The following is a 13,142-nucleotide window of genomic DNA, read 5'->3' as shown; positions in this document are numbered from 1 at the left end:
ACTCCCCTATATACAGCCCGTACTCCCTGTAATCCCCTGTATACAGCCCGTCCTCTCCTTACACCCCTGTATACAGCCCGTACTCCCCGTACACCTCTGTATACAGCCCGTACTCCCCTGTATACAGCCCGTACACCCCTGTATACAGACCATACTCCCCGTACACCCCTGTATACAGACCATACTCCCCTTACATCCCTGTATACAGCCCGTCCTCTCTTTACATCCCTGTATACAGCCCGTACTCCCCTTACATCCCTGTATAAAGCCCGTCCTCTCCTTACATCCCTGTATACAGCCCGTACTCCCCTTACATCCCTGTATACAGCCCGTACTCCCCTTACATCCCTGTATACAGCCCGTCCTCTCCTTACACCCCTGTATACAGCCCGTACCTCCCTCACATCCCTGTATACAGCCCGTACTCCCCTTACATCCCTGTATACAGCCCGTACACCTCTGTATACAGCCCGTACTCCCCTGTATACAGCCCGTACACCCCTGTATACACACCATACTCCCCTTACATCCCTGTATACAGCCCATACTCCCCTGTATACAGCCCGTAGACCCCTGTATACACACCATACTCCCCTTACATCCCTGTATACAGCCCGTACTCCCCTTCCATTCCTGTATACAGCCCGTACTCCCCTGTATACAGCCCGTACTCCCCTTCCATCCCTGTATACAGCCCGTACTCCCCTGTATACAGCCGTACTCCCTTTACATCCCTGTATACAGCCCGTACTCCCCTTACTTCCCTGTTTACAGCCCGTACTCCCCTTCCATCCCTGTATACAGCCCGTACTCCCCTGTATACAGCCCATACTCCCCTTACATCCCTGTATACAGCCCGTACTCCCCTGTATACAGCCGTACTCCCTTTACATCCCTGTATACAGCCCGTACTCCCCTTACATCCCTGTATACAGCCCGTACTCCCCTGTATACAGCCGTACTCCCTTTACATCCCTGTATACAGCCCGTACTCCCCTTACATCCCTGTATACAGCCCGTACTCCCCTGTATACAGCCGTACTCCCTTTACATCCCTGTATACAGCCCGTACTCCCCTTACATCCCTGTATACAGCCCGTACTCCCCTTACATCCCTGTATACAGCCCGTAAACCTCTGTATACAGCCCGTACTCCCCTGTATACAGCCCGTAGTCCCCGTACACCCCTGTATACAGCCCCTACTCCCCGTACACAGCTTCGTACACCGTCTGTATGGCGACTCCGCCCTCCATCCACCCGCTCCGCCCTCCGCCCCTCCCCTCAGGCTCCGCCCCCGGCCGGGTGTCTCCGCCCTCCGCCTCCCTCCTCGCTCGTCTCCGTGTCCCCCTCTCATGGCGCCGCTCCGGACCCCCGGGCCTCCACCGCTCTCTGCCTGATCGCCGCCCGCTGCCTGCAGCCATCGTGCCCGGCCTCACCCAGAGCTCCACGCCGCGGCTCCGGCCCGGGCCTACCGCGCCCTCCGGACCCGAGCTCAGGGCCGGGGCCATGTCCAACCAGGGATCCCGGAGGAACGGACCCGTGAAGCTGCGCCTGACCGGTAAGAGGCCTGTACGCCCGGGGAACGAGGGGCAGCGAGGCCTCACCGACCGCACGGCGCCCCGGGGAACCACAGGCCGGGGCTCGGTAGAGGCTAGGCCGCGGGGGGTGGGGAGTAACTCCGGGACCCCGAGCTGTGTGCGTGACGTCACCGGGGACCCCGAGCTGTGTGCGTGACGTCACCGGGGACCCCTAAACTGTGTGTGTGATGTCACCGGGGGCCCCAATACACGTCCATATGGGGGGTATAAGATAGGGAGATACATCATCAAAGGGGGAAGTGTGGGGACCCTGTATAGTCCTGGCCCCCCAAATCTATACATATATACTACAGTGTACAGGGACCCGCGAGCTGTGTGTGTGATGTGACCCCATATATACTACAATGTGACCCCATATATACTACAATGTGACCCCATATATACTACACTGTACAGGGACCCCCGAGCTGTGTGTGATGTGACCCCCCCATATATACTACACTGTACAGGGACCCCCGAGCTGTGTGATGTGACCCCCCATATATACTACACTGTACAGGGACCCCTGAGCTGTGTGTGATGTGACCCCCCCATATATACTACAATGTGACCCCATATATACTACACTGTACAGGGACCCCCGAGCTGTGTGTGATGTGACCCCCCCATATATACTACACTGTACAGGGGCCCCCGAGCTGTGTGATGTGACCCCCCCATATATACTACACTGTACAGGGACCCCCGAGCTGTGTGATGTGACCCCCCATATATACTACACTGTACAGGGGCCCCCGAGCTGTGTGATGTGACCACCCCATATATACTACACTGTACAGGGACCCCCGAGCTGTGTGTGATGTGACCCCCCATATATACTACACTGTACAGGGACCCCCGAGCTGTGTGATGTGACCCCCCATATATACTACACTGTACAGGGGCCCCCGAGCTGTGTGATGTGACCCCCCCATATATACTACACTGTACAGGGACCCCCGAGCTGTGTGATGTGACCCCCCCCCCATATATACTACACTGTACAGGGACCCCCGAGCTGTGTGTGATGTGACCCCCCATATATGCTACACTGTACAGGGACCCCCGAGCTGTGTGTGATGTGACCCCCCATATATGCTACACTGTACAGGGACCCCCGAGCTGTGTGATGTGACCCCCCATATATACTACACTGTACAGGGGCCCCCGAGCTGTGTGATGTGACCCCCCCCATATATACTACAGTGTACAGGGACCCCTGAGCTGTGTGTGATGTGACCCCCCATATATACTACAATGTGACCCCATATATACTACACTGTACAGGGGCCCCCGAGCTGTGTGATGTGACCCCCCATATATACTACACTGTACAGGGACCCCCGAGCTGTGTGTGATGTGACCCCCCATATATACTACACTGTACAGGGACCCCCGAGCTGTGTGTGATGTGACCCCCCCATATATACTACACTGTACAGGGACCCCTGAGCTGTGTGATGTGACCCCCCATATATACTACACTGTACAGGGACCCCCGAGCTGTGTGATGTGACCCCCCATATATACTACACTGTACAGGGACCCCCGAGCTGTGTGATGTGACCCCCCATATATACTACACTGTACAGGGACCCCCGAGCTGTGTGTGATGTGACCCCCCCCCATATATACTACACTGTACAGGGACCCCTGAGCTGTGTGTGATGTGACCCCCCCATATATACTACACTGTACAGGGACCCCTGAGCTGTGTGTGATGTGACCCCCCATATATACTACAATGTGACCCCATATATACTACACTGTACAGGGACCCCCGAGCTGTGTGATGTGACCCCCCCATATATACTACACTGTACAGGGACCCCCGAGCTGTGTGTGATGTGACCCCCCCATATATACTACACTGTACAGGGACCCCTGAGCTGTGTGTGATGTGACCCCCCATATATACTACAGTGTACAGGGACCCCTGAGCTGTGTGTGATGTGACCCCCCATATATACTACAATGTGACCCCATATATACTACACTGTACAGGGGCCCCCGAGCTGTGTGATGTGACCCCCCCCATATATACTACACTGTACAGGGACCCCCGAGCTGTGTGTGATGTGACCCCCCATATATACTACAGTGTACAGGGACCCCTGAGCTGTGTGTGATGTGACCCCCCCATATATACTACAATGTGACCCCATATATACTACACTGTACAGGGGCCCCCGAGCTGTGTGATGTGACCCCCCCCATATATACTACACTGTACAGGGACCCCCGAGCTGTGTGATGTGACCCCCCATATATACTACACTGTACAGGGGCCCCCGAGCTGTGTGATGTGACCCCCCATATATACTACACTGTACAGGGACCCCCGAGCTGTGTGTGATGTGACCCCCCCCATATATACTACACTGTACAGGGGCCCCCGAGCTGTGTGATGTGACCCCCCCATATATACTACACTGTACAGGGGCCCCCGAGCTGTGTGATGTGACCCCCCATATATACTACACTGTACAGGGACCCCCGAGCTGTGTGTGATGTGACCCCCCCCCCCCATATATACTACACTGTACAGGGACCCCTGAGCTGTGTGATGTGACGCCCCATATATACTACACTGTACAGGGACCCCCGAGCTGTGTGATGTGACCCCCCATATATACTACACTGTACAGGGACCCCCGAGCTGTGTGTGATGTGACCCCCCCCATATATACTACACTGTACAGGGACCCCTGAGCTGTGTGTGATGTGACCCCCCCATATATACTACACTGTACAGGGACCCCTGAGCTGTGTGTGATGTGACCCCCCCCATATATACTACACTGTACAGGGACCCCTGAGCTGTGTGTGATGTGACCCCCCCATATATACTACACTGTACAGGGACCCCCGAGCTGTGTGTGTGATGTCACCGGGGGACCCCAATACACGTCCATATTGGGGGGGGCGGGATGGTATGAGACAACAAGATACATCATCAAAGGGGGATGTGTGGGGGCCCTGTATAGTCCTGGCCCCCCAAATCTATACATATATACTACACTGTACAGGGACCCCGAGCTGTGTGTGATGTAACCCCATATATACTACAATCTACAGGGACCCCCGAACTGTGTGCGTGATGTCACCGGGGACCCCAATATACGTCCATATGGGGGGGGTGAGACCACAAGATACATCATCAAAGGGGGAAGTGTGTGGACCCTGTATAGTCCTGGCCCCCCAAATCTATACATATATACTACAGTGTACAGGGACACCGAACTGTGTGCGTGATGTCACCGGGAGACCCCAATAAACGTCCATATGGGGGGGGTGAGACCACAAGGTACAGCTATCATAGGGGGGAGTGTGGGGACCCAATATAGACCCTGCCTCCCAAATCCATACATATATACTACAATGTGCAGGGACCCCCGAGCTTTGTGTGACCCCAAACATACATACATATATATATATACACACACACACGTCATCTTAAGATCTCTAATAGGGGACACTACCCCCCAAATATATATCTATTGTAATGGGACTAAAATGGGGAGCGTCTCAGCCATCTGTAAAAGTGGTGATATACAACACACGAGGGGGGTCCTGCGAGCGCACTACACGTCTCATGCACCCCAGATAGAGAACAATGGGGCTCGCCTACCAAATAATAGTCATACTTTTATCATATAGGAGATAATATACACCGGGATGAGAAAATCCAATAATCAGGTAGGAAGCGTCTGTATAGACTCTATAGGGGGTGATGAATACAGGAGATAGAGAAGGGGAACCGTAGAAAATAATAATCTAAAACCAAATATTATTAATGATAGATATCTCCATAGATTTCCTGTGTAACAAGGAATAGATCCCAGATATTGTATCCACAGAGTATCCGCTCCATCCAGGATATGTGTTATAGATATATTCTATCGCTGCTTTGTGCTACCAGTCTGGCATAGTCCTATACAGTGTGACCTATATACTCTATATACTCTTATACACTGACTGTACAGGCGTCTTTATACTTTTCTGCAGCTATAATCTGGATAAGACGCCGTAACTAAACACAATGGGCCGGTATTCTAGATTCTAAAGATCTATTGGTCACTATGTATCCAGGATGGAGCCGACACTCTCTGGATACAATATCTGCGATCGATTCCTTGTTACACCAGGACACCTGGACAGTGAGGGCCGGCAGTGTTATTATACAGGAATGGGCATAGGAGGATGGCGACGAGGAGCAGGATTCCCCCTTCCCTATATCTCCTACATTACTCATATATATATATATACCACATTCATCACCACCTATACAGCTAGATAGATACTTAGTAGCTGATTATTGATATAATAAAAAATACAAAAATATTTCCGGTTCACTGGTCATAGAACCTACTATATAGTTTTCTATTACATGTATAAATGCTGTTTGCTGGACCCGAGATGTAGATACTGACACCCCAATATACATCTCATCTGTAGTGATTTCCCCCCATCTGTTATGTAGATGTGGTTACTGACAGCCCCCCCCCCCCCCAAAAAAAAAAAAATAAAAAAAATAATTATATATATATACACACACACACTTGTCATACGTGCCCCCTGCTCGGAGCCTTCGGAAAGGAGATAAAGGTCCGCTTTGCTGTACTCCGAAACATGTCACTCTACTATATGACCTCCTCCAGTATCGTGTCCCCTCAGTACCACCCCTCACCCCCTGGTGTTCCCGTATATGATGTCAGCCCCACATCGCTCCACAATTCCCCCCAGGTTGGTCTCCTGACCACCCTGCAGCAGCAGCCACCATGGTTCTGCTAAGCCGTCTGTGCCACAGATTCTTACTATAGGAAGGTGTAGAGATTTACTTGTAGCTTTGGCGCAGCCCGTGTCACGGATAGAGAGGGGCCCAGTAAATGCTGACAAGATGACAACTGGGTCCCAACCCTATGTGACCTGTACAGCTGCTGGTCTCTGGAATCATCTTTTTGTCCACATTGGCCCCATTTTCGTTGCTGATGTTTGATCTTGTTGGCGTGGCCTAAAGTTTGCTGCTGGAGTGGTGGTCTCTTTCAGGTGTCATTGGTGTGTTCATGGTTTATACTGGTACTGACTATTATTGGGAGCACCAAATGGCGCAGACAGTGCGGGGCGACCAATGTGTGTATAATATCGGAACGCTTTCTGGCTCCGCCTTGTGCGCTGTGCTGATTATTCCAATGTGGCGGAACTGTGTGTGTTGTTACATAGACACCAGATGTCATACGGAGGTATCACAGACGTTGTCTTCTGTCTGTCGTGGTATATCTGATCCTGGGAAGGTTATGTGGCTGCTTATGGGACAAGGAGCCCCCATGTCAGCATCATGTGATTTGGTTGAGTGAGGTCACTTTTTTTCCCACCGTGTGTGTGAACTCTCCTTGTGACATCAGGCTTGTTATAATATACACAGAGTCCCTGGCTCCGGCCTGCACGAGCCTGTGTGGTCTGGTTCAATGATCCATACACCGTCCATTGTGCATTGTGTCTATAGAAGTAACAGTATGGATCCTGCTGTCACCTTGGTCTTGATCAGATAATAGACTTACTGCAAATGCTATGTCCCCGGCTCTGTCCCGGATCAGCCCTTAAATAAGCACCATGTGACCCGGTTTAGTGATGTCACTGTCTCCGGACTTATCCTGTGTGTGTGTGTATATATATGTAACTCAGCATGTGGATTTACACACACGATGGACTCTTAGGGCCCTATTCCACGGGACGATTATCGTTCGGATGATGATTAAATCGTTTGGAATGAAGCGATAATCGTTCGATTGAATAGCATTTAAACGATTAAACGACAAACGAGAAATCGTTGATCGCTTAAGAAGACCTGGACCTATTTTTATTGATGCTAGTTCGCAAATCATTCTCATGAAATAAGACGTCGTTTACAGTAGCAACGAACGCAACAGCGACGACAAGACCACCGCAAGAAGTAACGATCATCGTTCCATGTAATTGGGTGAACCATTTCAGGTCATTCGCAATAGCGGTCATTTGAGATCGCTTATCAATAACGATTATGCGAGCCATTATTGTCCCGCGGAATAGGGCCCTTAATGTGAACAGTATAACTTAATCAGAGGTCCCCCGAATCCTCGGCTGTGAGCTGGATGAGCCCTTGTGTGTCCCCACAGATCTAAGCCCCTAATAAGAAAGATATAGCACAACCAGCCCCCCGGAATTCTCATTCTCAGCCCCTACGTCAGCACTGTGTGACCTCATTTAGTGATGTCACTTTTGCCGTGTATCTTCCAGTTGTGTGTGTGTGTATATGGGTAACACAGCGCAGATCCTAGACACATGCCCCCCCCCCCCCCCCCCCAAATTCCGAGCTCGTTCCTGGACCATCCCCAGTGCAATCTGGTTCAGTCATGTCACTGACCCTATGTAGCAACATTTCTCCCATATATGTGTGTGTACATAAGTAGCCCAATGCAGACCCTCCAAATGACTCCACAGCTTTTATCTGGGGCCCACCGAATGTTCAGCCCTGTCCTGGATGAGCCCCCAAGTGATGGTCATGTGATCTGGTTCAGTGATGTCACTATTGCTGTGTAGCCACATCCGTATTCAGGTTACAAGGCAGTCCCTCCATGTGACCCCAGACTCAGATAATACTCTTAATGTGAATAATACACAGTCGGGGTCCCCCGAATCTTCAGATTTGTGTCGTACGAGCCACCATGTGATTGCTGTGATGTCACTGTCTGGCTGTGATGTCACTGTCTGGCTGTATTCAGGCTCAGGTGCATGGCCGTATCACGTAGACCCTGGGGTAAAGATGTCGCACGTCCTTGGGCCACCGCGGGAGGACATCACCGGTGGTCCGTCAGCCGGACCCTCGGCGATGTCTGTTGCCCTGTGGCTCGGATACGGTCATGTTTCAGCAGCCGCCTGACACGGCTCTTAGTCAGGGATAATCTCGTCCCGCTGCTAGACAGAAACCAGGACAACAAAGCCGCCTCCATCTGCGGAGCATACTTTGGCCATTAGCCCCGGGCTGAGTAATGCTGAGAGGCTGCGGCGCGGTCACCGTAGATACCTGCAGCGCGTCGGCTCCCAGGCCTGGAATCTCAGCCGCTCGAGGTATGCCGCCGCCACCGCTCGTCAGCTGTGATAACAAGGCTTTTGTTGTGGATTCCAGCGCGGCCCGGCGAGGGTTAACAGGAACTGAGACTCAAGCGGCCGACATTCCTGCTGCCCCGGGTGGTGGGTGATGTCTGGGCGGGATCCTGGCAGCCGAGGGGTTAAGGGAAGCCTTCCAGCCTCCCCTGTATGGGAAACTCGGTCACCCCCGCTCTCGCTTATCGACTGAGGTGAAAATGGTGCAAAGTTTGTTAATTTTTTTGACAAGTTTATAGAGTGGGTGCCGGGCCGTATTACACTATAGGGGGTCTCAGTGTATAGGTGTGGGGGGTCATGGAAACCCCCAAAATGTTAACTTGAAGATTAGCTGGAGGCTTCCTTCTAGATTCATAGTAATACACTGATCTGAGGCCTCGGAGGCGGAGGGGACCCCTATATCTCTGCACTGTCGCGGTTGAGCCGCCATGTCTGCCTCATGTCATTTGGGTCATTGTATTGTCTGCCCCAGATACAGATTGTAACAACCCTTCAGCTGTGGGCCGGTCGGGGCGGGATGGCGTTCACTGACAGGCAGCAGGGCTGGGGGTTGTGTCACCTCTTATATAATCTGTGCCCAGCCACTCCCACAGGTTTCAGTTTTACTTCCTCATCTAGAGTGGTTGTCACTGTGCTCCTATGACAACTCTTCCTGCCTGTGCCGGCCCTATCAGTGTACACTCCTGGGGAGGGGGGTGACCACAGCATTTACCCTTTAAGTGCCATTAGGATGGAAAGGTCTCAGGCCTCTGGGTTGACAAGCACTTATTCCTGCCAGATGTCAGTCGTAACTGCAGTTCTTAGATTCTGTTCATTCACTGTTCAGCCTGAGCTTCCTGGTTCAGGGAGTGAGGATAGCACAGGCCGTTGTAATCACCTGGCTGTAATTGGCTGATTGTAACGGCCATATTATATAGCCAGATATGTTGAATAAGCGAGAGCTAATCGTGCAACAAGGAAGATAGATATCGATACATTTTTTTCAAAAATAATAAACATACATACTTACCTGTCCACGCTCCCCAGTGTCCCCCTGCCTCTCCCCAGCTGACCAGAGCTTCTACAGCCATCTCTGAAGTGACAAGCGGCTCAGCCAATCACTGACAGAGACAGGACAGCACCATGGCCAGTGATTGGCTGGGAAGCGGCAGGTGTATTATTACTGTATAATTTAATCGGCCACCAACCGCTCACCGACTATTACAGGGAGCAACATTGATTTTTCAACATGTCGGAAGACAATGATCGGCTGATAGTTGTCTTTGTTACATGGGGCAATATTCGCCCGAATCGGCCTGGTTGTGCAATAATCACCCTGTGTAATAGGGCCTTAAGGGCTGGTTGGGTGGGCTCTGGCAGATCTAACCCCCCCTCCCCCGCGGGCTCAATTTATTAGCACCCCCTTCCCCATTAGAAGCCAACTCTGTGGCCAAGCATAATATTTAGTGTTAGTGCTGCTGCTTCATTATAGGACAAGAGTAGGAATCCAACATGGCAGAGATTGGATGGGGGGGGGGGGCACTCACTATTCTGCTGTTACATCTCCTCCAGAGCTGCACTCACTATTCTGCTGTTACTTGATTTCTTATCCTCCAGTCACCTTCAGAGCTGCACTCAATATTCTGTGTTCTGTCAGCAGACTGTTCCTGTGCTTGTGGTCCAGCAGTAGACACTGTCTCTGTACTGGAGCCACAGTAGGGAACAATGCCCAGGATGAGGATGGGTAGTGGAGGTTAGGTGGAGCCCCCACCGTCACTGTGGGTTGTTTTAGGCTTAGTTTAGGCTTTTATGGCTGCTGTGGTGGGCTGCAGGGAAGGTAGTCTGTGGTAGTCAGTGGGTTAAGGAGCACTGAGGACCAGGAGACCCCCCCACCCCCACCCCCCTGCACACCTGCTTCTCCTCATGGGGTCTGTCTCAGGAAGGGGGTCCTGTCTTCCCATACATCCCGCGGTCACGTTCCTCGCTGTCAGGTGTCATCAGTCATGGCTGCAGAGAGCGTGGCCCCAATAGGCAGGACCCCGGCCAAGAGGGAAATGATTCATCGTCTCTGAATGAGGAGCAAGCGGAGGGGGAGCAGCTTCCTGCAGGGGGGATGAGAGAAACCGGAGAGGAGCTGAGAAGACTGCTACACCTGACCGGCGGCCGTCCTCTGTGTACTACACCTGACCGGCGGCCGTCCTCTGTGTACTACACCTGACCGGCGGCCGTCCTCTGTGTACTACACCTGACCGGCGGCCGTCCTCTGTGTACTACACCTGACCGGCGGCCGTCCTCTGTGTACTACACCTGACCGGCGGCCGTCCTCTGTGTACTACACCTGACCGGCGGCCGTCCTCTGTGTACTACACCTGACCGGCGGCCGTCCTCTGTGTACTACACCTGACCGGCGGCCGTCCTCTGTGTACTACACCTGACCGGCGGCCGTCCTCTGTGTACTACACCTGACCGGCGGCCGTCCTCTGTGTACTACACCTGACCGGCGGCCGTCCTCTGTGTACTACACCTGACCGCCGGCCGTCCTCTGTGTACTACACCTGACCGCCGGCCGTCCTCTGTGTACTACACCTGACCGCCGGCCGTCCTCTGTGTACTACACCTGACCGCCGGCCGTCCTCTGTGTACTACACCTGACCGCCGGCCGTCCTCTGTGTACTACACCTGACCGCCGGCCGTCCTCTGTGTACTACACCTGACCGCCGGCCGTCCTGACCAACACGTTTGGTACTTCAGCTGTAATGGCTGATACCAGGGAGACGTAGATGGTGTTCACCTGTATGGAGAAGCTGTAGTAGTAGTAGTTGGTGTCATGTTCAGATGACATGGGAGCTGTTGTGCTTGTCCTGGTGTTGCTGTCAGGTGATAAGTCTCATCTCGCCCCCCCACTTGGTTCCTGTGCAGTGTGCGCCATCTGCTGTTAGACTGCAGTATTGCAGGAAGCTCCGGCCCCGCTCTTCCGCTCGTCCCTTCCTCTCCCCTCCCCCAGGAAATGCTTTGTCTGCACTGGAACAATGATGTGAATGAGCCGGGAGCCTAAACAAACCATTCATAAACACTGCCGCATCCTGCGCCCGGCAGGCTCTGCTGCATTCTGCATCGCTTTGTGTTTTGGGGTGGGCATGGTGCGCACGGTTGTGGATGATGAGCGTTCATGGTGCATGGGAATCACATGACCTCTGTCTTCTCCTCCCCTCACTGTTCATCCTGAGCCTGCTGGTTCATGAAGCTGCAGGAAGGGCACAGGATGCTGGAAGTTAACTCTCTCCCTGCTGGTGTAATCGTTGAGGATGATGGGAGTGTATGTGACCCTGCTCACCGCCAGACACCTCACATCTGTCACAGCCATGTAAACCGATCGTCCTGTAACTGTACTCCGCCATGGTCTAACCTGCAGCCCCTCTATAATTCATGGGGCATAGCCCACGTAGCTGATTCCTGTGGAGAAACGGTGACAGTCAATATGGCTGCCAGTCCCCTGTACACGGCCCTGATCACCAGATGATTCCGCTTTCCCAGTGCCCTGAGCGGCACCATAACTGCTTTAATCCCATCATGTGTGATACTGTCTGCTCAGCTGTGTATCTAATCCTACTGTGTGTGATACTGTCAGGTGAGCTGTGCATCTAATCTCATCATGTGTGATGCTGTGTAACCACTCCTGGTATGTGTGATACCGTCTGCAGAGATGTGTATCTAATCCTCTCCAGTGTGGTACACTCTGCGGTTGGCACTCGGGTGGTCTTGCTGGCGTGAGGGCTTTTGCTCTGTAGACCCTTCATGTCACCAGTAGTCATGTGATTTGCCCGACCAACCATTGGGCTTGGCTGTGGTCATATGGTCACCTCTTCTGTGTCCACACTGTCCTATGGGGGCGCTGATACACTGACTGTACATTGACTAAGAGTATGGAGGGATGGCTGAGGGGAACATACAGCAGCCCTGCAGACCCCTGGACCACCATCGCCGCTGCATCTGTTATGTGAGGACTCCCTGCCGTGCGCCATGCCCAAGACCACCTGCACTCCCCATTATTAGCCCCCACCGTTCCCCAGTCCTCCTGCACTCCCCATTATTAGCCCCTGCAGTGCCCCAGTCCTCCTGCCATCCCCATTACTAGCCCCCACCATTCCCCCCCCCCAGTCCTCCTGCACTCCCCATTATTAGCCCCCAACGTTCCCCAGTCCTCCTGCACTCCCCATTATTAGCCCCTGCAGTGCCCCAATCCTCCTACACTCCCCATTACTAGCCCCCGCCATTCCCTCCCCAGTCCTCCTGCCATCCCCATTACTAGCCCCCGCCATTCCCCCCCCCAGTCCTCCTGCACTCCCCATTATTAGCCCCCAACGTTCCCCAGTCCTCCTGCACTCCCCATTATTAGCCCCTGCAGTGCCCCAATCCTCCTACACTCCCCATTACTAGCCCCC

At 53.0% G+C, this 13,142-nt stretch overlaps 1 protein-coding gene across 4 annotated transcripts in view; it reads left to right on the top strand.

Moving 5' to 3' along the window:
- The first annotated feature begins 1,293 nt into the window (after nt 1-1,293).
- SMURF2 (SMAD specific E3 ubiquitin protein ligase 2) overlaps nt 1,294-13,142 on the top strand; it is a 33,606-nt gene continuing 21,757 nt past the window's right edge. For all 4 annotated transcript variants that reach the window (XM_069953794.1, XM_069953792.1, XM_069953793.1 and 1 more), the window contains exon 1: nt 1,294-1,559. In XM_069953794.1, coding sequence (XP_069809895.1) covers nt 1,508-1,559 — 52 coding nt within the window. In that variant the 5' untranslated portion in view covers nt 1,294-1,507. The remainder of the gene's footprint in view (nt 1,560-13,142) is intronic.

The sequence above is a fragment of the Dendropsophus ebraccatus genome, chromosome 14, assembly GCF_027789765.1.
Source record: "Dendropsophus ebraccatus isolate aDenEbr1 chromosome 14, aDenEbr1.pat, whole genome shotgun sequence".
Classification (NCBI taxonomy): domain Eukaryota; kingdom Metazoa; phylum Chordata; class Amphibia; order Anura; family Hylidae; genus Dendropsophus; species Dendropsophus ebraccatus.
The sequence above is the reverse complement of the archived record's forward strand: the minus strand, read 5'-3'. Positions and strand labels throughout refer to the sequence as shown.